Source organism: Primulina eburnea, chromosome 14 (assembly GCF_022965805.1).
Source record: "Primulina eburnea isolate SZY01 chromosome 14, ASM2296580v1, whole genome shotgun sequence".
NCBI lineage: Eukaryota > Viridiplantae > Streptophyta > Magnoliopsida > Lamiales > Gesneriaceae > Primulina > Primulina eburnea.
In genome coordinates this window covers 25,136,122-25,158,427 of record NC_133114.1, presented here as the reverse complement: position 1 = coordinate 25,158,427, position 22,306 = coordinate 25,136,122, and the positions used below count along the sequence as shown (strand labels likewise).

Here is a 22,306-nt window from a genome sequence, read left to right as displayed (position 1 = left end):
GGAGGACGTTGAGTAGCTGGTCGGTTTAGTTTTCAGTGTTTTCCATTTGATTCGATATGGTTGTACTGGATATTTCATTTTGAGTTAGTCTAGACTTCGTTTTCGATTGGGTTGTATAACTTTTGTTGTTGGCCATATTTCCGCTGTTATCTCTGATTATAATTATTAGGTTAATTGCATGCTTAGTTTTTGATTAGTAGGTGATTCTGGAACGGGTCACTACACATTGTGCTCAAAGTTATATTCTAATCACCTTTTACTGACTCTTAGAATGAGTTTTTCTGCACAAAAATTGTTTAAGTTAGTTTGCGATAAGTTATATTGAAATAGGTTGTTGTAAATTGCTTATAATTATCAAAGTTTTCTAGTGAATACCTTCTTAAAATAGGAGAATGAGAGGTAGAAAAATTTTAGTTTCAACTTTCAGAAACATATATCTGTCTTTATTTTTGCTTACCTCATCGTTCTATTGAATTACCTTTTGCATTAAGTTCACTGTGTCCATTCGGTTTGTTCCGCACTTTGTCTATACACTTCCAAAGATAACTTCTTGTGCCCAACGAAGATCGAGATTTGTTCTTGACTGTTAACATCAATTAAAAGTCCCAAGTTTTAGAAGAAAAAATTTTGTGAGGTGCTTATTCATACATATCTAAACACCTTCATTGGTACTAAAATAAAATGATCGAATAAATAAAATTAAAATACCACAACTTTATTAAAAAAATTAAAAAGAAAAAAATAGTATGATTTATATTTATTTGTATTGATTAGATTTTGAATTATTATATGCAGAAAATATGAAGAAAAACTTATTCATATTTTTGTAGAACGTCTTTGAGCATTTTTTTTAAAAAAAACGCAAGGGATTAAGATACCATTTTAATATCATTTATTTCATATAAAGTTTTATTATATATAAATATACAATTATAAATGAGAAAAAAATTTAGTGATAAGTTTTTGGTAAATTGAGACCAATCGTGTCTAATCTAAATAAGGAAATTCGTGACTCGGTGTTTTTTTTTCATATTATTTTCAATTCAAATCCATATTTTCAAAATCTATTGAGACACAAAAAATGAAATTGCTTGAACTTATTTAACATATAAACAAACGAAGATTATTGCGAACTACTCAGAGCTCGGTTCGATAAAAAGTTCGTTTGAAATCGTTCATTAACCTTATCGAGCTGAGTTCAACTAGTTTTTTTGGTTAATTAGTTGGTCCATAAGTTTTTGTCTCACATTGTTATTTTATTGAAATATAAGCTATTGAAAAATGAAATTCTATAAAATGAGAAATATACCCATTAAATTATCATATTTTCATTTGAATTTGGGTTAAAAATATTCAACGAGATTTAAAACGATCTCGAAAAGAAGTTTGTTTAACGAGTTCGAAAACGAACTTGTTTAACAAACCGCTTAACGATCATAACTCATTAAACATAATAAACTAGTTATTCATAAATCGATCTCGAGCTATTTACGAGCTTAATAATTTTCAAACGAGTCGAGTTCGAACTTAATAATAAAAGCTCGAATCGAACTATGTCTTTTAAACGAGTCTCAGGTTCTGCCTGTATAAATTATAAATAAACCGAGTTCAAATTTGTTCTACTCAGACTCATTTATGTTAATTTATATTCCTAAACGTGATAGTATGAAATAATCCAAAATTAGATCACAAACACTTTAAGGAAAGTTTAAGATGAGAATACAACTTTTTGTTTATAATTTTTTTAAAAAATCCTTTGTATTATCTTGTCAAACTTAGGATCAATGTTTTCAAAACCGGACCGGACCGGCCGGTTGGACCGGTTCAACCGTGAACCGGCCTTCAGATCGGTCCGGACATAAATAAAAACCCGGAAAACAGGTTTAACCGGAAAAAACCGGTTAAAACCCGGTTCAACCGGAAAAACCGGAAACCGGTCGGTCTTCAGGAACCGACCGGGTCTGTGAAATTATTAAAAAATTGCCCAGAGATCGGCGACGGTTATTTCAAAACCGTCGCTATATAGCGACGGTTAAAGAATAACCGTCGCAATTTAGCGACGGTTTGTTTAAAACCGTCGCTACATAGCGACGGTTTTTTATGTTTGCTACTTTTTTTATAATTAATCTTGATGTTTAATTGGGCACTTAAATTTGGTCATCCCTATTTGGTTACATGTTATGTGTAATTTGGATTTTTGAATTTGAAAAATGATTTTTATTTTGATATTTATTGTAATTTTCATCTTAAAAATTAAATAAAAACTATAAAAACATAAATAATCAATATTTTACTATTTTATTTATTATATAAAATAAATAAAATATTAATTTTATTGATCCGGTTCGACCGTCCGGTCGAACCGGTTGAACCGGTTGAACCATTTTTTAAGACTTGACCGGTTCGATTAACGGTCCGATTATAAAAACACTGCTTAGGATAATAGGCCGATTTTGACTTGAACTTGTAACCATTTCCCCCTCTCCCCTAAACCTGTCCAGATTCACCCGGCTCATATATTGGTCACCATTCATTGTCACCCCGAGCTGACAGCTGACACTCCTCGTATAAATCTTCGGAGATTTCAGCCCAACTTTTTATCATCTCCCCATTTTCCAGGAAATCTCTGTACTTTAAACAAATCCCATTTTCAATTTTTTTTATTTTATGAAATTGCCAGATGTCGCTTCGGCCGTCATTCACTCAGCCGTCCGTTGTCTTTGCAGTTCACACAACCGTCGTTGTTCGTGTTTCTGTTGATTTCTGTCGAGGGTTTTCTTGTGCTTCGATTTGAGACATATCCCTCTTTGGTATTTTGCTATTTTTGTTTTGGGAATGGATTTGACTCAGAGTCCGGTAGAAAACGGTGTTACGCTAGGATTATTATCCCACGTCTCAGGGACGGCGGAACAGGTGGAGTGTAAACGGAGCTCGAAAAACTCCTCGGAATCTAGTTCACATCCAAACGGTTCGATGGTTAGGAATTTCTTTGGATCCGCTGCTGTCGATCATACTGCAACCAATGGACCAGCTAAAAGAGACGAGAACAATTCCGATGAAAACGGCGATATCGAAGATGGTGACGGAGAAGATGTGGAGGAGTTTCGAATCTTGGGGCATTCCATGACCTTGAAGCGTAAACGTGACTGCGATTCAGTACTCGCCTCGACGACCCCATCTGGGCTTTTCTCTAATGGGATTGAAACTCGTAAAACTATGGTAAGAACATGGGGGAATCAGAGCTTGCGAGATGCAGACCCAGATATTTTCGAAATTATGGAGAAGGAGAAGCACAGACAATTTAAAGGGATCGAATTGATTGCCTCAGAGAATTTTGTGTGCAGAGCTGTACTGGAGGCGTTGGGGAGCCACTTGACTAATAAATACTCTGAAGGGATGCCCGGCGCACGATATTATGGTGGGAACCAATACATTGATGATATTGAAAAACTTTGCTGCGAGCGAGCTTTGGCTGCGTTCCATCTTGATTCTGAATCATGGGGTGTGAATGTGCAGCCGTATTCTTGTACATCAGCTAATTTTGCTGTGTATACCGGGCTCTTGCTACCGGGGGATAGAATCATGGGATTGGATACACCTTCTGGGGGAAACACGAGTCATGGGTGTTATTTACCGAATGGCAGGAAAGTGTCGGGGGCGTCCATATTTTTTGAGAGTTTGTCGTATAAGGTGAATCCGCAGACAGGTTATGTGGACTATGAGAAGCTTGAGGAAAAGGTACTTGATTTTCGCCCTAAGATATTGATTTGTGGCGGGAGTTCCTATCCTCGGGATTGGGATTACTCGAGGTTTAGGCAGATTGCAGATAGTTGTGGTGCTGTTTTGTTATGTGACATGGCTCAGATTAGCGGTCTTATTGCTGCTAAGGTGAAAATCTTATCCCCTTTTTATGATTTGGAAATTGGAATCGATATTCTCTTGCTTAAATTCTTGACCTTGGTTTACATTTTACTTTTCTTGTATCTGAACTTTGTTGTCACGCATGTTTATTTGATCAGTACCTTCACATTTACACTTGTTTACTCTTCCAACTCTAAATTATTTACTCTGAAGGTTGATGTCAGTTTTATGCCCTGGTTTAATGAGTATAGTTTGTGATGATTATCTAAACAAGATTATTTTATTCTTTTTTATGTCCATATAGTTCTTCTGGATGCTGAGTTGGAACATTTTGTACTTGGACTAATGTCCTGGATCACATATCATAATGCATGTGATGTTTAATTATTTGTTGTGGACTGGTTCCTTTGTCTTAGATGTATTGGTGAATGTTTCCGTTGATTGAAATTGGCTGCATGGATGGGGTATTTTTAGGCTTTCTCAAGATTGACAGTACCCTAACATGACCATTTGCTATTCTCTCCATGTCAAATCTGTTTCTTGTTACTCAATCACTGTTGTTTATTGGACATAATAACTTGATTTTAACCAGTGCTGTGATTGTAAATATGTAGGAATGTGCTAGTCCATTTGAATATTGTGATATTGTCACCTCAACAACCCACAAAAGTCTTCGTGGTCCTAGAGGAGGAATTATTTTCTACAGGAAGGGACCAAAACTGAGGAAGAGAGGCACACCTTTGAATCAAGGTGATGGCAGTGACAGGTATGATTTTGAGGAAAAGGTGAACTTCGCTGTTTTCCCAGCTCTACAAGGAGGGCCACACAATAATCATATTGCCGCCCTCGCAATTGCTTTGAAACAAGTGGCTACTCCCGAGTACAAGATGTACATGCAACAAGTGAAGAAAAATTCCCAGGCATTGGGGTCGGCTTTATTGAGAAGAAATTGTAGATTAGTCACTGGGGGAACTGATAATCACCTACTGCTTTGGGATCTCAGAAATTTTGGATTGACAGGTATGCATCTTTACCCGTGTTTTAATCGTAATTCTACATTTTTCTTTCCACATTGGTTGTTATCATGTTCTTGTGTCCCATGGATCATGTTTCCTTGTTTTTTTGCGAATTTGTAAATGCTACATTTTGTCGCTTGTTTTTTTGAATGATCTCTTTGAATTAGCTGTCTCATATCTGTACCTGTTCCTTTTGCCATGAATCCAGTACCTTCTTTTGTTGTGCAATTAAATGTACGTTGCATTGTTTGTTTGTGGAGCATGTTTCTGAATTACTAGCTTCTGCTACTGATGCTTGGACTCTATATCATGGATTGATCTTTTATAAATTGTGGCTTGTAGGCAAAACTTATGAGACAGTGTGTGAGTTCTGCCATATCACTCTCAATAAAGTCACAATCTTTGATGACAATGGCAAAATCACCCCTGGAGGCGTAAGAATCGGTATGTCAGTTATAGTTAATATATTGCAATACCTCATCCCCCGTCGAATATTGGACTGTGGAAAAAGTGTGAGTAACACTAAAAACCTGCAACGGACAACTCTTACTACTTTGGTTAGCATCTTTGTGAGTTGAGGACAAATATGAAACCCTTCCTGGTGCTTATGTGGGCACCAAGGCCTACTGCATGACATAAGTTAAATTTCAGCTAATGGTGTGATGTGATTTTTTTACCCCAATATTGATGGTATTTTGTTTTTGTTCCCGTAGGCACACCTGCGATGACATCCAGAGGTTGCTTGGAGGCTGATTTTGAAACGATGGCTGAATTCCTTCTAAGAGCTGCACAGATTGCAAGTCTGGTGCAGAGAGAACAATGTGGGAAAGTACCTAAATCTTTTCTGAAGGGCCTTGAGAATAACAAAGAAATCGTTGAGCTCCGAACACGAGTAGAAAGTTTTGCAGCCCAGTTTGCCTTTCCAGGATTCGATGCATAATGTTGTTGGAATAGGTTGGCAGAGGAATACTTTCGTGTGCCCAAGCATGTCATCCGCTAGACGTACTAACATGACAATGCTGTCAAATTCTTGCTGATCATTATGATGGTGATTTTATCTGTTCTTGCGGCGGATCTTATACACGCTTGTGCCTTTTGGTTTCGGGTTATTATAGGCCCAATCTGTTCTGCATCCTGGCATAAACTGCACATATAAACAGATAACTGAGCATGACAACACTGTAGCGTGGCTGAATTCTTCCAACATCTAATCCATGGAGGTTTCAGTCGTCTGGGTAAATTATACGTGAATTTATGCGCAACTGTTCCAATAGGGTCAAAATTTTGTTTTGAAACGTTTCACTCTGTTTTTGTGTTTGCATATGGTACAAAATAAACAGAAGCACGTACATTTATGTTCATATTATTCTGGTATTTTTCCACATTAAATGAAAATGAACTTCACCTTTGTTCATGATATATATAATATAATTTAAAGTTTTTCTATTTTCCCATCTGTGTTTCCCATTGTTGCAGAATCTCAAGTTTTTATTTGACAAAAAGCTTGTGTGTGTCATATATATGTAAAAAAAATTACATATAAAGTTCGATCTTTTAAATAAAATTACACATACTCCTCATGAAATTTAAATTATATTTTTTAAAAGTTCTGTTATTCATTTTCCACAAATAAAAAGTTTTATTTTTTGACACAAACATGGAGAAGTTGGTTCACTGTTCAAATTAAACAAATTTATTTTCATTCACAGGAAGCCCCCAACTAGCACAAACAACAAAAAATTCTATAAGTTGACCAGTAATTGTTGCAAAATTCCCAAAATAGCACAAACAACATAAAAAAAATTACAGAATATCAAAACAGAAAATTCAAAAATTTATAGAAACTCATCGTCTTCTATCAAAGAGATAATAAAACTAAGATGTTTTTACAAATAAGGTATTTCTTCAAACAAAAGGCGACAATTTTTTGTTCAAAAATACTACGAAAATTTAGAAAACGAATTCATATGATTCCGAACCTTTTTCTTTTAGTCACATGCATACAGGAAGATATGTGTATTATTTAGCCAGCCAAAATTTTTTTGAGCTTCCAATTGCCTTCACCAGTGAGTGTTGACGCAGTGGGTTTTGGTGGCTGGGGATTTACACTTGAAATCGTGATAATAACATCAATCAATTACAAATGTGCTAACAAATATCAAATTAATGGAAAAATCGAGCCAACAAAAAAGATGAAGAAACTCTTCTGTTTTGCGAAATCGTCATAGTGACATAAATCAAGAACAAATGTGGTAACAAATATAAAATTAATGGAAAAATCGAGCGAACGAAAAGAAGAAGAAACTCATTTGTTTTGTTTTCGTGATTCTCCAAAAAATCTTTGCTCCGTGATTCTCCAGAAAATGGGCATCATATGTCACTTGGTTGTCTTCATTCTTTCTACTTTATGTAACCCATTTGAAATCTTCGTCATTTAAACCATTGATTTGTGTGGGATGTAGTTTTGAAAGTGAAGGTGGAAGGAAGCTTCTTCTTCGGCCGATGAGAATGAAATTGGGGCGAGAGATTTGAGATAAGAAAAAAATAATATAAAAAGAGAAAAATGAACAAAAATTGGGGAGGGAGTTTAAAAAAAATTTCTCCTGCTCTTGTGTTGTGCAGAATAAATTTTAGTGACTTGGGGACTGAACACCAAATGAAGTTTGTGATGAATTTTTTCCCAAATTTCCCTTATAGATTATAGAAAATTAATAAATTAAAATTTAAATATTAACTTTAAATAAAAATTACTCAAACCTTATTATATTTCATATAAAAATTTATTATATATAAAGATTATAAAGCTATATTTTAGATAATTATTTTTTTGGCGTGAGAACCACAATGCTACTATAAATATTTAATTTACATGTACACACATCATGTCCGAAGGTTTACTAGTACTATTAATAAGTTTGAGGGAGGCTTTGGTACGTATGAACTCCCTTTTATTTTGCCACTATTTATTTACAGAAATGTCACATTTGTAAAATTGATAACATCTATTGTTTTTAATGGTTATTTTTTAATTACCAAAACATCTTTTTAAAATTATTACATATTTTCTATTTCTATTAAAAAAATTATACAAATACTTTTGCTCAGAGGCTTTCCAAACCGACATTCAAAAGTAATGACATCAGCATATTTTATTCCACTTCTCTCTTAGTGGATTACATATACTTTAGTAGCCAATTAATATGTCCTGAAATTTATACGAATTATTGAATTGTATAAAATTACTACTTTTATATTTGATTGAAAATTTGTTATGATTTTTTTTAAAATTTAATTTTTAATGTAAACACCTAAGTTAAAAACTAAAAATATAAAAAATGTTACATATACAATTGTTTTGACGAGTCCAACGAGTATTAACATGCAGAACTTGTCAGTTTCGAATATAAGTAAGGCGGATATAAGTTTAGATTTAGACGAGTTAGATGGTATTGAGTCGATCAAAATAGGTCAGGCGGATATAGTTTAGATTTAGACGAGTTGGATGGTAAATATTAGACACGAGTCAAAATATCTAGTGAGTATAATTGGGGTCAAATATTATTATGCTTTAATCTTAAGAGTGAGTCTCATGTGAGACCGTCTCACAGATCATAATCTGTGAGACGGGTCAATCCTACCCATATTCACACTAAAAAGTAATACTCTTAGCATAAAAAGTGATACTTTTTCATGGGTGACCCAAATAAGAAATCCGTCTCACAAATAATACCCGTGAGACCGTCTCACACAAGTTTTTGCCTAATCTTAATTACATTTTTATCTTCATGTATTTATGTCTTATTGCGCTCTAATATATAAAATTTTGTTTTTATATTTGATTCTTTTAAAAGATGAAAATTAATGGTATTTTATTTATTTATATTTTTATTTATTATAATTGAGTGTGTTTAAATATTCATATTTCATATTACAAAAAATAATTTTACTAAATCTCATGTCATATTTACAAAATTAAATAAATAAAACAAGACTCGAGAAACAAAATATATGCAATAATAATATTCATGTATTATATTACACAAAATATACCCATAACAAAACAAGAAAAGCTCCTAACAAAGCGCTTCATTCTTGGAATATCTCCTTTTTTCTTTTATCATACATTTGTTTGGACAAAATCTCCATTTTCTTGCATTCTTTCCATTTCCACTCATCTCCCCCGACCTCTGTCTCCCTCCTTTTCCCTGCAACCTCACTTTCCTTTCTTTTTCCTCCATCTTCCCCTTTCATGGGAGATCCTCCAAAGTCACCTCCGCCGAATTTTTACGGAATTCTTGGAATTTCAAGAACTGCATCCCTCTCTGATGTTGGCAAAGCATATAAAGCACTTGTAACGAAATGGCATCCAGATAGAAATCCATCGAACAAAGCCGAAGCAGAAGCCAAGTTTAGCTCCATCAATGAAGCTTATAGGGTGTGTACGTCCCCGTTTCTATGTATCTAGATATCTAAGAATTCGATCGAATGTTATTAGGAATAACATCGATGGCATATGATAATTCTCGTATTCGGGGTCCGGCCCTGCGTTGTACAATCAATACAAGCTGATGAATATCCCTTCTCATATATATTGATGTTACAATGGGATAAATGGATACTTTTGTTTACGTTATTTTTTTTTTTATTAATTATCAGGCTATTAGCTCCAAGAAAAGAGAAGAAGCCAATGCCTGCAATGGAGAGCATCATGAACCACAAACGCCAAAGAAAAAGTTATGTGATATTCAAGAAGATGATGAAGAATTTCACATTTCTAGTCCTAAGCTGCTTTCTCGTACCACAAGCCGGATCAGCCCTTTAACAGGAAGCATAACGCCTACATCAGCTGAGTTCTATGCATCATTTACTAAGACTAGTCCGAATGGCACTCCTCCGACTCCTAGCACGCCAAAAGAACAAGCGCTTCTATCAAAAGCCACAAGCCGTCGAAGCACAACCCCGATTTTCTTTTCACAATCAGCTGTTCGGAGAAAACCTCAACCAATAGAGAAGAAGCTCGAATGCACGCTTGAAGAGTTGTGCATTGGAAGTGTTAAAAAGATCAAGATCACGAGGGATGTCATCTCAAATACCGGGTATGAAATAGCGTAGCTTATTCATTTCTCTTCTTTTTCAAGGTTTTTGGCTTTCTCCCTCTACATATGTCGCTCTCCCTTTACAATTTTAACTTGAAACATTGAGAGAAGAAAGTGCTTTTGATTTCACGGCGACCACGAGTTTGGAATAACATAAATTCAAGTAAATCCAAACGTAAGGGCAATATTTTAAAACAAATTAAGCAGGAAAATGCTATTGTTCGCATTTGATCAAGAGAGGCAAATGCCATTCCTATCCTTAAATTCCATCATTCCGGAAGGAATTAATGAAAATAAGCTCTCTCTTCTAATCTGCAATGCCAATTCATGATACATGAGAGTAGTATTATAAATGAAATGATAAGTCCATTGGACAAGTGGAAACATTGGCTACGTCTATTATAAGACTCATTATTTTAAAATGACAGGTTCCTTGTTGAAGAAGAAGAGATACTAATGATCAGAGTGAAGCCAGGATGGAAAAAAGGAACAAAAATCACATTTGAAGGGAAAGGAGATGAGAGACCGGGCACTCTCCCAGCTGACATAATCTTCGTAATCGATGAGAAAAGGCACCCACTTTTCAAACGGGAAGGCGATGATTTGGAACTAGGAGTTGAGGTCCCATTGGTGCAGGCCCTCACAGGATGCACAATTCCTGTCCCCCTTTTAGGAGGAGGGCATATAACCTTGTCAATAGATGATATTATATATCCCGGATACGAAAAGACTATCCCGGGACAAGGCATGCCTAAATACAAAGAAGAAGGGATGAGAGGAGACCTTAGACTCAAGTTTCTGGTTGAATTTCCAGAAGAATTGAGCGACAAACAACGTTCGGAAGTCGTAAGTATTTTAGAAAAATGTTCTTGATGATCATTTGATTTCTTTCTCATTCTTTTCACCTAGCTATGTCATGGCTAGTTCCTCATAAGGGCTGGGAGATTGTGTAGATGCATTTAGTGTTAGGTGGTTAGAATTGTAATTATGTGTATGTATACTCGCATCCCAGATAATGTAACACTGAGACATGGAGGGAAGATGATGAAGCATAATTGGAGATCAATGAATTTTCTCCCTTTTCTACAAATTCTACTGTTAGTTTACAACTTTATATTTACTTCTTATGATTTTATTTATATCTTACAGAAACCACAACTACCCTAAGTTATAGTTTGGCTCTTGTGATTGCTTGTTGAATTAAAACCGATGATAAATCTATATACATAAACGACATAATGATTTATAACTTTAATTCAAAAGTTGGATGAAACAAGTATGGTATGTGTATCAATGGATGTTTCATACTTCGTACCAAACGAGCCTAAATATATGAATAACAAGACGAAGATCCGCTAAAAGACTCCATGACCTAATTAGCTAGAAAGAATCCCTAATTCCAGCCACAAAATAACTGAAAGCAGCGAAGAAGGCAACCGCTATTGGCATTGTTTAATTCTTGGCTGATCGAGTCCATTTCTTTTAATTTATCTATTTAGACATATCTATTATATCGGTGTCCGATGTTTGCACAGAAAATTGAAAACAAGAATCATATGTGCGTGTCGCATGCACTTGGACGAAGCAAGTTTTATCAAGGGTTTTGCAGATGCAATTAATCCAGTTAATTTCCTACACCAAACGAAATATGTTGAATTCTAAACAAATCAGCGCATAATTAAGATGTCATGCGTTCTGATCGTAAAACGTGTCCAAGTGAAGAGCTTACCAGAGCCTCGAGTTGTAGGCGGGCGGAGACGGCTCCTTCTCCGTCCTTCCGGTAACAGCTGAAACGCAGTGTTTTGAATATGCATTATTTAGTACATGCATTATGTATCTTATATCCAGCCTATAATTTTTATCAACATTGATATGATGATAGCTTTTTCCTAAGTCGTTCATTATGCTGTGTCAATTATCAATCAACGAAAACACCAATATTAAGTTATAAACCCAAAAAAAATATAAAGGTATCATCTCAAAAGATTGTATCATAAATTTAAAATACTCTATATTTTTTCCAAAGATTTTTCAGTTTTGTTTTGGTAACATGTTTTGACAAAAACTTGTGTGAGACGGTTTCACGGGTCGTATTTGTGAGACGGATATCTTATTTGGGTCACCCATGAAAAAGTATTTCTTTTTATGCCAAGAGTATTACTTTTTATTGTGAATATGGGTAGGATTGATCCGTCTCACAGATTATGATCCGTGAGACGATCTCATATGAGACCCACTCAACATATTTTTTGCATATCTAAAAATTACAAGATAATAAATTATTCTCTCTATTAATTTCCTAGTTCTTCCCTTTTTTGGGGAATGAGATCCAATGAGTGGTTTTTATTGAATTTTATTTAGAGAATATGAATGAGAGGTAATTCTGGAAATTTAAGTACATGTACTTCAACCTGCATGGCAATGTACTCGCTTCCTATGTATTGTACTACATGTATATCAAAGAACTCGATCAAAGCATACTAAGCAGGTTTATAACTATAAGATATTAATTTTATATTTAAACAGAAGATGATGAGTTTTGTGATATTTATAAAATATATATATATATATATATATATATATATAAATTATACTTATATTATCTTCTCTTTAGAAAAATATTTTAAATATTTTTTAAAACAAATATAGGTCTCACTTTATTAAATTGTAAGAAATCATTACCTAATAAAAAATTACGAGTTCGTCAAATCATGACAATTAATTAAGGAGTATGTTTCTTGTGAGACGGTCTCACAAATTTTTATCTGTGAGGCAGGTCAATCCTATCGATATTAACAATAAAAAGTAATACTTTTAGCATAAAAAATAATATTTTTTTATGGATGACCCAAATAAGAGATATGTCTCACAAAATACGACCCATAAGACTATCTCAGACAAATTTTTGTCTTAACTAAGAGTTTATCATGAAAATATATTTAATAATATAAATACTTAATTCGTACAAATTTATATTATTTTATTATAGTCTGAAGGCATAATTTTTCACTCCCATTCCACCCTATATTAAATCGTTTATGGGAAAATTGGAAATTTAGTAACGTAAGTTGATATTTTTGAGTTTTAGTATTGTAGTTTGTTAAAGTTTGGTTTCTATCTAATACTTCGATATTTTTTTAGTTTTGATCATTTTTTACCCGAAACCATTAAATCTATCGGTTATTGCTTATTGATATTTATTTTTCTACGTGGCTCATGTTACAAGAATAAATTAAAGCTTATGTTACATCGGATATTCGCATTCGCACCCCATATTAAATCTTTTAAATATTTTCTATATATATATATATTCATTTGCAATTGACTTTGGCATTTTATATGCCAATTACAATCGGTTTTGGCATTATTTTACTTTGACTTAATGAAGATATGTTCTTCTTTTTATTCTTTCCTCTTAGGCTTTTCTTTCATTTTCTCATCTAGATTCTTCATTCTTAAAAGTAGAGATTTATCAGTTGCATCTTTTGTTTTTGTTTAAATTCATCTATCTTCTCATGGTAATTTCGACATAAATATCATACTTTGTATGCATGATCCCATATATAGTATCACAAAAATTTCTTGGTTTTAAATGATCTTCGACAAGAAAATCTTATATTTATAAAATTTATCGATCTTTTCTTGAAATATATATGTTGCAGATGCTACAAAACTGTTAATTTCTCCATCAAAGACCCAAAGTTCTTACTTTGCAATCTATAAATTAATTATATATAGGTGATATACATACATATATAGATATATAGGTTATAGATGCAACAAACTTATAAGATATAAAGTGGGTTTTTCTGTCAAGATATTTTATCACAATTCGAGTCCAACAAAATTAGGTTTTTCACAAGCGCTAGCTCGTGGAAGAAATCGAGATATCATATTATTTAAAAAGATTTCTGATATTTATTTGGGAGATTTGTTTTGGAAAATTTCCCAGTTATTATATGCTATAATATGTCAAGTTTACCTCTAAGTAATGCTTACGGCATTAGTAACATGGATTCTGAATTCCTGAGCCATTTTGATCCATTAATGGATGATTCATTGCAAACATATCAAGAAATATTCCGGCCATCGACCGTGAATGGTCAGCCTTACTGTGCGACTAACTTAACCGGTATTCGGGAAAGGAAGATTGATTCGGAAATGGTTTTTGAAGATGAGCAACAAAATTTGGCGAGAAAACAAGAAGGGACATCGGGTAAGGGCTTGAAAATGAAGAGAATCAGCAGCCCTAATCCCAAGAAAATGAAGCGAAAGAGTAAAATTAGTAATTGTAAGGAAGCTGCAACATTAGAGGAAAGTGGTGCGCAGGAAGGGACGACATCGGTTGCAAAGAAGATGGTCCATAATGCCAAGGAGAGAATCAGAAGGATGAAGATTAACGCATCCTTCCTCGCTATTCGAGCATTGCTTCCCGATTCCAGACGATCAAAGGTTCGTTTATTTTTGTGGATTAAAGAATTTTGAAGCAAAGAATCTTCCATCTGTAGTTAATTTTTTGATCATTTAAACTTTGTTTTAGTATCAGTTCAATTTTCGTGTGTGTGGATTATTTAGTGCAGTGCTGTGATTGAAAGAATGGCACATAAAATGATCATATAAAGTCGATCCATTTAAATAAATAACTGTCCAGCTGATCCAACTCTATCTGCAAATATCTAGGTTTTAATCAATTCTTTTAAAAAATCTCAACCTTGTATCAAAAAGGATCCCGATAAGGAGTGATAATCCCCTCTACAGTCTACGGTTTTTTTTTCCACTAAAAATCCAAACTTTGTAAAAAAAAAATACACTTTCTACCGTCCCTCTTCTCGTATCATCAACTTGTTCCAATTTCAGCGTGTCCCTCCATATGTACTTGGATAACATTTGGTACGAAGAATAAATTAGGCATATCACATCTTTGATTCATACAACGTTTGACTCGAACCAAACGACAGTTAAAAGGGGGGCATCTCTCTCTCTCGATGTACATCTTGCAGAAGAGGTGGAGTGCACCATCAATAGTGGATAGAGTACTGAAATACATCCCAGAGCTGCAGAATGAGATCCAAGAATTGGATTCCAAGAAACAAAGCTACCAGCAACATGAATCGTCCTCGAAAAAGAACGAAAATCCCACTTCAAATCTTGATGAAGATCGCTCCATTTCCATTTCTAGAGTCGATCGAAACGAAGCAATCGTCCAAATTTGCATGCCAAGAAATGATGAACGAAAGGATTCGGTGTTCGCTAATATGCTGCGGAAAGTGGAAGACGAAGGATACTTCATCAACAGTGCTTCGACACTTGGTGTGTGCGAGAGTAGAATATGCCACCATCTGCATATCCAGGTATTTGATATGTACATTCTTTATACATGATACATATGTTTTTTTTTAAAATGTAAGTCTGTTTACTGCTCCCTAGCTAAGATTTAAATTTCCTAGGAAAATAATGTTTAAACATGGTGAGGACGAATGGCTTGGAGGGCATCTTCTTGGGAGTGCTTAAAACTTAAAAACAGTTCACAAATTCATGCTTAAAATGCAGTACTCTACAACAAGTACTGCTTGTACTATACATACATATAATTGTACAATCTTACAGTGTATTGCGGTAAATGCTAGGGTCTGAGGGTTTGAAATTTAAAACTGATTGAATGGAGTATGTATGTGTGTGTGTGTGTGTATATATATTATTTTAGAGCTGTGATACACTACAACCAATAGGGTGAAACCTGTGTTTATAGTAGTAACTCTCCTTCAATAACATTGCAGAACGCTTTCATGCCTCCTTATCTAATCTTAAAACTGTCACTTCGGTAAAGCATAATAAAGATAGTTAGTAACAAGATACCCGATACTAATTATTTCAAGTAGCACAATTATTCATAGAATATAGGAGAAAGATGTTAGAAACCCCAATGATGTTTGGGGATTGCTTCTGCCCGTACTGTGCTTTCAACTATCGTCCACTAAATCAGGCAGCTGGCTCAAGTGCCCCTGAACCTATTACATAGCTTACTAACTCTGCTGGGAGTACCATACCTATTATTTGTTGGCAGTCCAGACCCACTATACAGAGCCACCCCCAACCCACTTAAAAGATGCTGCAACATTTCGAAGGAAATTTTTTCTTAATCTAAAGAGTTCCTTTTCGTTGAGAGATGATAAAATATGTATGATATATATAGATTGGATATAATAGATCAGTATATATGGATAATAATGACATTAATTCTGTGTAGAACTTGAAATTTAAAACTGATTCAATGAAACAAAATGTGTAATAAACTAATGTCTCATTATTCGCATCAAACGTTTTCTTTGTGGTTTAAGCTAGGAAATTTGTTATATATAAACTTATCAAACATGTTTATTGCAAATAATATGCTACGATGAATTTTAAAAGGGGGAAGGGATCTTAATTAGTTGAAGTTCTAGTACTTAAGCATAAGTAATTTTTAGATCATGCCATGCATGCATTGATTAATTCTACAAAAGCAAATGAATATTGGAAAAAAACGAAATAAAGATTTTTAATTACAATTACAAATGGAGAAGTATATAGCTTTCATGATTTACCTCATTTTGGCAAATCTTCAATTTGATTATATTTTTAAATTTCTAGAATCATAGCATCTGAAAACTTATAATATCTTTTATTTTTCTTTACGTTCTTTTTTTTTTTTTTTTTTTTAACTCAGGTTAATGGAAACTTGTCTGAAGATGAGGACTATGTGGAAGAATTGAGAGAAAAGTTGCTTTCTTGGCTAAGATGATGAAATTATGACTTCATTTATGTTTGTGCAGAACTGTTGTTTCCAAAGAGGTGTTAAAAATAATTTTTACATCCTGAATGTGTTAGATTAATTTAGTTAGTAAATATAGGTACACTAAGGGAAAATGATTTTTTTTTGTTCAATTAACTTGTCCAAATTTGAGTTTTGGTCCATTAAATTTTTAAAGTTTTGTTTTGGTCCACTAAATTTCGATTTTCGGCTATTTTAGTCTGATCGTTGATGTGATATCTGACAAATAAAAATTTTGATGTCGGATTAGCATTTTTGACTGCATGTCAGTATTTTATGGTACCACATCATCAGTTAGACCAAAATTGCAAAAAATTTAAAATTAGTGTACCGAAACAAACTTTTGGAAAATTAGTAGATCATAACCTAAGATTGAAGAAGTTATTTGAGGGGAAGAAAAAAACTATTTTTGCGTACACTATGGTATGAGTCTCGAGGTCTTTGGTAACCTGTGTGCGTTTGATTGTAATAAAATGAGTAACTAGGCAGATCCAAAATTAATGAAAATATGGTAATGTGTGTGTGTGTGTGTATATATATATATTTATATATATATTATCATAATAAAAATTTGGTTGACAAGGCTATTTGTGTATCACATGAAAAAAATTTATTATTTTGTCATGTAATTTACAAATTTTTCATTTTTTTTATAAAGTTTATTAAACCTGTCGCAATATATTACGACGGGTTATTCAATCGTGGCTAAAAAAGCAAAGGTTTTTATTAAACCGTGGTTAAAAAAGCGACAATATTTATTATACCGTCGTTTTTTTTATTTAGCGACGGTTGTTTATCGCTATATGGCGACGGTTATAAAAAACCGTCGCTAAGGCTTCTGTTTTTTTAAATTTAAATTTACTCAAAAGGTCATTAATTCAATGAAATTAAAGGCCAAGCCATAATTGATCTCTTGAGTCTTGGGGTTGCATTACACTAAGTTACTTACGTTTGAGGCTGACTCCGACCCCACATCAAGGTGACATGATTCGAACCTATGTCCCGTTATACCCAAAACAGATGCGCTGACCAGACTGCGCTACACCTCGTCTCACCACCCTGGAGCATATAGATCCACCCGATCGATGAAGACTCAAACCGAACTCACCCATACTTTTGGACACAGGTTTTTGTCCAGTAAAACAAGGACGCCAAAAAGCCGTATAGTGGACGGGATTCTACTATTCTATATGAATATGATCCCACCACTTTCAGCTGAGATGCAAATTTGTATTTTTTTTAATATTTTTTTCGTAGTAAAAAAACACGTAAGCAATGTTGGGAACTAGGTCCAGAATGTTTCAGAAAAAACTCCAATCAATAAAAAATTTATTTTTTATTTTAAAATAACAAAATAGTCGGCGGCCAATATGAAATTGACTTTCATCTCATTTGCCAATAAAAAAAAATAAAATCGCCATTTTCCCCTTTGATCGACTTTCCTGCCGTTGGATTCCCACCGTTCTTGATTTCTACAGATGAGGAAGCGGACGGCGTTAGTTTGGGTAGTTGCGGTCGTGTGTTTCGTTGCACTGATGTTAATCACTCCTGCAATTCCTCAGTCTCAAGAGTACCATGATTTCGCTGATCAACGCAATATTTTTGGTCAGTTTCGATCTTATGCGTTTGTGTTTTGATTGATGGATGGATTTTTTATTTTTTAAATCTAGCTTTTGGCTGGAGAACTTGTAATTATTTAGTCAGAAAGTGTTGATAAACTCTTGTGTGTTAATTTTTCAAAATTTGCTTCCCTCCGTATATGCAAATTGCTCGCACCGGCTGCTCCCCAGTTTATACATTTGCTCTTTTTTTCCCCACTTTGATAGCTGATAGAGTTAGATTCTGCTTTAAAATTTGGTACTTCTGATACTGGAGAAGTCTTTAATTTGCAGTGTCATACTGGAATTGATTGGTTTTGTTTGTGGTAGAGCCACAACTCCATTGTTTGTATGATTAGTACGAAATATGTCAAAATTTTGGATAGGGTTGATGCTTGATTTGATTTTTGGTTCGATTTTTCAGGTATACCGAATGCATTGAATGTGATTTCCAATTTCCCCTTCGTCGTTGTTGGTGTAATAGGCCTTGTACTATGCTATTATGGGAACTATTTTAAGTTAAGGTAATGTGACCGTTCTCTTTTTTTTATCCCAAATTAGGACGCATTTGATGATCATTTTCGTTGAGTTTTAGGGGTGATAAAAATTTTGTGCGTGGACGGGTGCATCAAAAGTTTGCAGGGTGAACTATGTGGTTGGACATTTTTTTTTATCGGTGTGGCAGCGGTTGCTTTTGGCTCATCTTACTATCACCTCAGGCCTGATGACTCTCGCCTTGTTTGGGATCGTTTACCTGTGAGTTTTTATGTGATGCCAACTGCATGACTTGTATTTGAGTTAATTGATTGTTTTTATGTTGCAAGTTTAGCCTTTCACACTTGAACTATCGCAGATGACTGTTGCATTTACTTCCATTATTGCGATCTTTATCATTGAGAGAGTAGATGCACGTAAGGGAACTCTGTCCATTATCCCTCTCACCTTGGCTGGTGTAGTCAGCATTTTGTATTGGAGGTAAGCATTGCCTCTCTTTAGTCAAAATGAAACTTTTCCCTAACTAGTAATCTGTTGAATGGCAGCAATTTCCAACTCCTGTGTCGTCGTTGCTTTTGAGTCAATTGAAACGTCACGCTCAAAGTATCTAATATCTATAATTTTTCATATGATCTCGATCAATGTCACTTGTTTGGTTGCCATAATGTTGCATGTTGGACCCATTAGGGGGACGAGGAATGTGAAGTAACATTAATTTTCCTTTGTCCGATGTGGTTGACTGTGAAGTAAAGTGATAAAAAAATGATTTTTAGGCTGCTACACAGTTTAAACAAGCTTTCATTTATAATGTAATCGATAGCTGAAGCATTTTATATAATGATCTAGGCCTGATGAGTGGCTGAGCCACGTTGCCTTTGCACACCCTCAATTTTGAAAAATGTTTGCTAACTACACATATTGATATTGCACAATTCAAAAGGTTCAAGGGTGCAATAGTGTAACTTGACTTTATGCCACTAACATAAATTTTGTTCAAGTATTGAAGTAATTTGTCTCTTTATAGTTTATACAATACATCCTTTTTGTTTTTCACCATTTTGAGAATGATCATGTGTTATGTGTTGTCGTAGAATTTAATGCTGATTTATTTATGAATATTATACAATTTAGAAATAATAGTTTAAGTTTTAACCTGCAAGAAGATTTGTAGAAGTCGATTGCATTAACCAACGAAAAATAAATTTTTAACACTATAAAACGACATGATTCTATAAAACTAGATTTATGATATGTGTACCCGTCAAGAAATCTATAATAAATTTTACTAATGCACACATTGTATTTAAGATTTGAAATTATTCACATTTGCCCCCTTTAACGCTAGGGTCCGGGATCCGCCACTTCACCCGATCCTGCATAATCCTAATTTTCAGGGCAGGTGATTAGTTATGTAAATAATTTTACATATTAATGTAAGATAAAAGTCTCTCGTCAAGCAGGAATAGGTTTTGGAATGATCTAAAGCTAATCGAATCTTGACTCTGCCATAAACTTTTTAGAGTATCAGTGTTACTGAATTTGGGGGTCTTAAATGCTTGTTCCGTCACTGAAGCAGAACTTTTATGATTATTATGTTGTAGAGCTAATTTTTTTATCTTAAGACTCTCATTGACGACAACTTTTTGTAGATTTTTTGATGACCTCCGTCCTTATGCCGTTGTACAGTTTGTGCCTTGCATTGCTATCCCACTGATGGCTATATTGATGCCTCCTATGTACACACATTCCACATATTGGCTTTGGGCAGCAGGTTTCTGTCGTTAATTATTACTTTGTGCTATTAGATGTCTGATATGATTACAACAATTTCATCAAACAATTTGCAGGATTTTATCTCCTAGCTAAGATTGAAGAAGCAGCTGATGAGCCAATCTATAATTTGACTCGTCGCATTGTGAGTGGACATACGCTCAAGCATTTATGTGCTGCTATGGTCCCGGTTTTCTTGACCCTTATGCTTGCAAAGAGGGAAGTGGCAGAAGAAAGGTATTTCAATTCTATCAACGATGCTCTTTATTTCTTCCCACTATGTAAATGAACATGAAACTATTTCTTGTGCATGATATATTTTGCCCTGAACCATGGGGCTGCATTACTTAATGAGGATTTACTATTTGCCATTAAGTCGTATCTCATTGTGAAATTATGAACTTAAATCGACACCAAGTTGGACTGCATACTTGTCATGCAAGTGTGGTGTTGAAGAACCGCTGTTGAGCCTCAACCTGAGCTGGTCTTGATAGATGCACACAACCATTCAAAAGTGCTGATGTTGACTTGAAGCTAGTTAAGCACGTTTGTTAAAATTGGGAACTTTATGAAGTCTTGCCTATGTACCTGTTTATCGCTGCTACAGTGGACCTCAGGAGGAAAATTTTTATATAAAGGCATTAGAATAGCAGCATACTGAGCTAGAATAATGCAATCCAGTTCATGTGTTTGTTGATACTATTCCTTTTCCTTAAGAGGGATAAAAATTAATGAATGCTGTAAGGTATTGGCACAGAAAGGACTGTCTTAAAATATCATCTGGTCCAATATATTGTCATTTCTATCCAGAAGCATGATTTTGCACCCAAGATTTTTCAAGTATACTTTGGCCCCCACGAAACCTAGGGTTGTGCTTAGATTCATGGATTTAAAATTTCATATCTTGTTTGGATTGACAAAATTCAAGAGGATTTCAAATCCACTCCATATCAAATTATGCGATTTTAATATAAATTTAGATGAATTTCAAATATACCAAAGATAGTGTCGTTTGAAATAATCCCTTAATTCTTTGTCAAATCAAACCCTTCCCTCCCAATAAAATCCATCAATCCAACTGCAACCTAAATGTATAGTTTTAAGCTACTTGGCTTCCACCTGAATGATAGAGATACAACGATTCGCATTGAACAAGGTATGTCATGTCTTGTGTTGTATTGTTATTGGAAGGGCGTCTGATTCTTGAGTTGAGCTATGTACTTGTAGCATAATAATGCTTATTCCTGCTCATTCTTATTTACACCCCATTAACATGGTTTGTTTTCACCTTTTCACTTCAGGCTCAGTTTACTGCAGGTCGTGGAGAATATCATGGACCAAGGCTAAGAAAAACGGCACCAATGTAGAAACCCTTTCGTGTACATATTCTGAAGTACCAGTGGATGAATCACGATAAGCGTCGTGAATATCGGTTCCATGGAGTATAATATGTAATCTTACAGCATGTATACTCACAGGCGAAACCTTTTGGGTCGCTGTTTCAGTAACTCGAAGTAGAATAATATTTTATGTGCTTAGAATGACATAGTTTCTTTTTCACCTTTTTGTTGGATCTAACATTTGCTAACATATCAAAAGCTATAGATAAATTTTAACCACTAGATTTCGATCGTACTAGATCATTGTTGTATCCAATAA

At 34.3% G+C, this 22,306-nt stretch overlaps 4 protein-coding genes across 6 annotated transcripts; all 4 read left to right on the top strand.

The window, feature by feature from the left end:
- The first annotated feature begins 2,557 nt into the window (after positions 1-2,557).
- LOC140811717 (serine hydroxymethyltransferase 7-like) lies at positions 2,558-6,291 on the top strand. The gene is made up of 4 exons (XM_073169772.1): positions 2,558-3,888; positions 4,476-4,881; positions 5,220-5,321; positions 5,591-6,291. The coding sequence occupies exons 1-4, from the start codon at positions 2,836-2,838 to the stop codon at positions 5,815-5,817; spliced, it is 1,788 nt and encodes a 595-aa protein (XP_073025873.1). The 5' UTR covers positions 2,558-2,835; the 3' UTR covers positions 5,818-6,291.
- A 2,656-nt stretch (positions 6,292-8,947) lies between these two features.
- On the top strand, positions 8,948-11,709 carry LOC140813343 (uncharacterized). Of its 2 annotated transcripts, none has more exons than XM_073171848.1 (3): positions 8,948-9,312; positions 9,534-9,973; positions 10,402-11,709. In XM_073171848.1, the coding sequence occupies exons 1-3, from the start codon at positions 9,127-9,129 to the stop codon at positions 10,844-10,846; spliced, it is 1,071 nt and encodes a 356-aa protein (XP_073027949.1). In that variant the 5' UTR covers positions 8,948-9,126; the 3' UTR covers positions 10,847-11,709. The 2 variants fall into 2 exon arrangements, with proteins under 2 accessions (XP_073027949.1, XP_073027950.1); XM_073171849.1 differs by having other exon boundaries at positions 8,948-9,316.
- A 1,695-nt stretch (positions 11,710-13,404) lies between these two features.
- Positions 13,405-16,754, top strand: LOC140811287 (transcription factor bHLH160-like). Its single transcript, XM_073169151.1, has 3 exons — positions 13,405-14,425; positions 14,974-15,324; positions 16,680-16,754. Exons 1-3 carry the CDS (start codon positions 13,943-13,945, stop codon positions 16,752-16,754), a joined length of 909 nt encoding a protein of 302 aa, XP_073025252.1. The 5' UTR covers positions 13,405-13,942.
- Positions 16,755-18,156: 1,402 nt separating this feature from the next.
- Positions 18,157-22,191, top strand: LOC140811738 (uncharacterized). Of its 2 annotated transcripts, none has more exons than XM_073169797.1 (7): positions 18,157-18,389; positions 18,807-18,906; positions 19,018-19,138; positions 19,212-19,357; positions 20,527-20,648; positions 20,725-20,884; positions 21,949-22,191. In XM_073169797.1, exons 1-7 carry the CDS (start codon positions 18,263-18,265, stop codon positions 21,992-21,994), a joined length of 822 nt encoding a protein of 273 aa, XP_073025898.1. In that variant the 5' UTR covers positions 18,157-18,262; the 3' UTR covers positions 21,995-22,191. The 2 variants fall into 2 exon arrangements, with proteins under 2 accessions (XP_073025898.1, XP_073025899.1); XM_073169798.1 differs by having other exon boundaries at positions 18,160-18,389; positions 19,236-19,357.
- Positions 22,192-22,306: the final 115 nt, after the last annotated feature.

Coding starts and splice junctions, on each gene's coding strand:
- LOC140811717 (XM_073169772.1), top strand. CDS start 2,836: ATGGATTTGACTCAGAGTCCGGTAGAAAACGGTGTTACGCTAGGATTA. Junction 3,889..4,475: donor GCGGTCTTATTGCTGCTAAG/GTGAAAATCTTA, acceptor GTAAATATGTAG/GAATGTGCTAGTCCATTTGA. Junction 4,882..5,219: donor CAGAAATTTTGGATTGACAG/GTATGCATCTTT, acceptor TGTGGCTTGTAG/GCAAAACTTATGAGACAGTG.
- LOC140811287 (XM_073169151.1), top strand. CDS start 13,943: ATGTCAAGTTTACCTCTAAGTAATGCTTACGGCATTAGTAACATGGAT. Junction 14,426..14,973: donor CCGATTCCAGACGATCAAAG/GTTCGTTTATTT, acceptor TACATCTTGCAG/AAGAGGTGGAGTGCACCATC. Junction 15,325..16,679: donor GCCACCATCTGCATATCCAG/GTATTTGATATG, acceptor TTTTTAACTCAG/GTTAATGGAAACTTGTCTGA.
- LOC140811738 (XM_073169797.1), top strand. CDS start 18,263: ATGAGGAAGCGGACGGCGTTAGTTTGGGTAGTTGCGGTCGTGTGTTTC. Junction 18,907..19,017: donor GGGAACTATTTTAAGTTAAG/GTAATGTGACCG, acceptor GTGCATCAAAAG/TTTGCAGGGTGAACTATGTG. Junction 20,885..21,948: donor AGGGAAGTGGCAGAAGAAAG/GTATTTCAATTC, acceptor TTTTCACTTCAG/GCTCAGTTTACTGCAGGTCG.
- LOC140813343 (XM_073171848.1), top strand. CDS start 9,127: ATGGGAGATCCTCCAAAGTCACCTCCGCCGAATTTTTACGGAATTCTT. Junction 9,313..9,533: donor CCATCAATGAAGCTTATAGG/GTGTGTACGTCC, acceptor ATTAATTATCAG/GCTATTAGCTCCAAGAAAAG. Junction 9,974..10,401: donor GATGTCATCTCAAATACCGG/GTATGAAATAGC, acceptor TTAAAATGACAG/GTTCCTTGTTGAAGAAGAAG.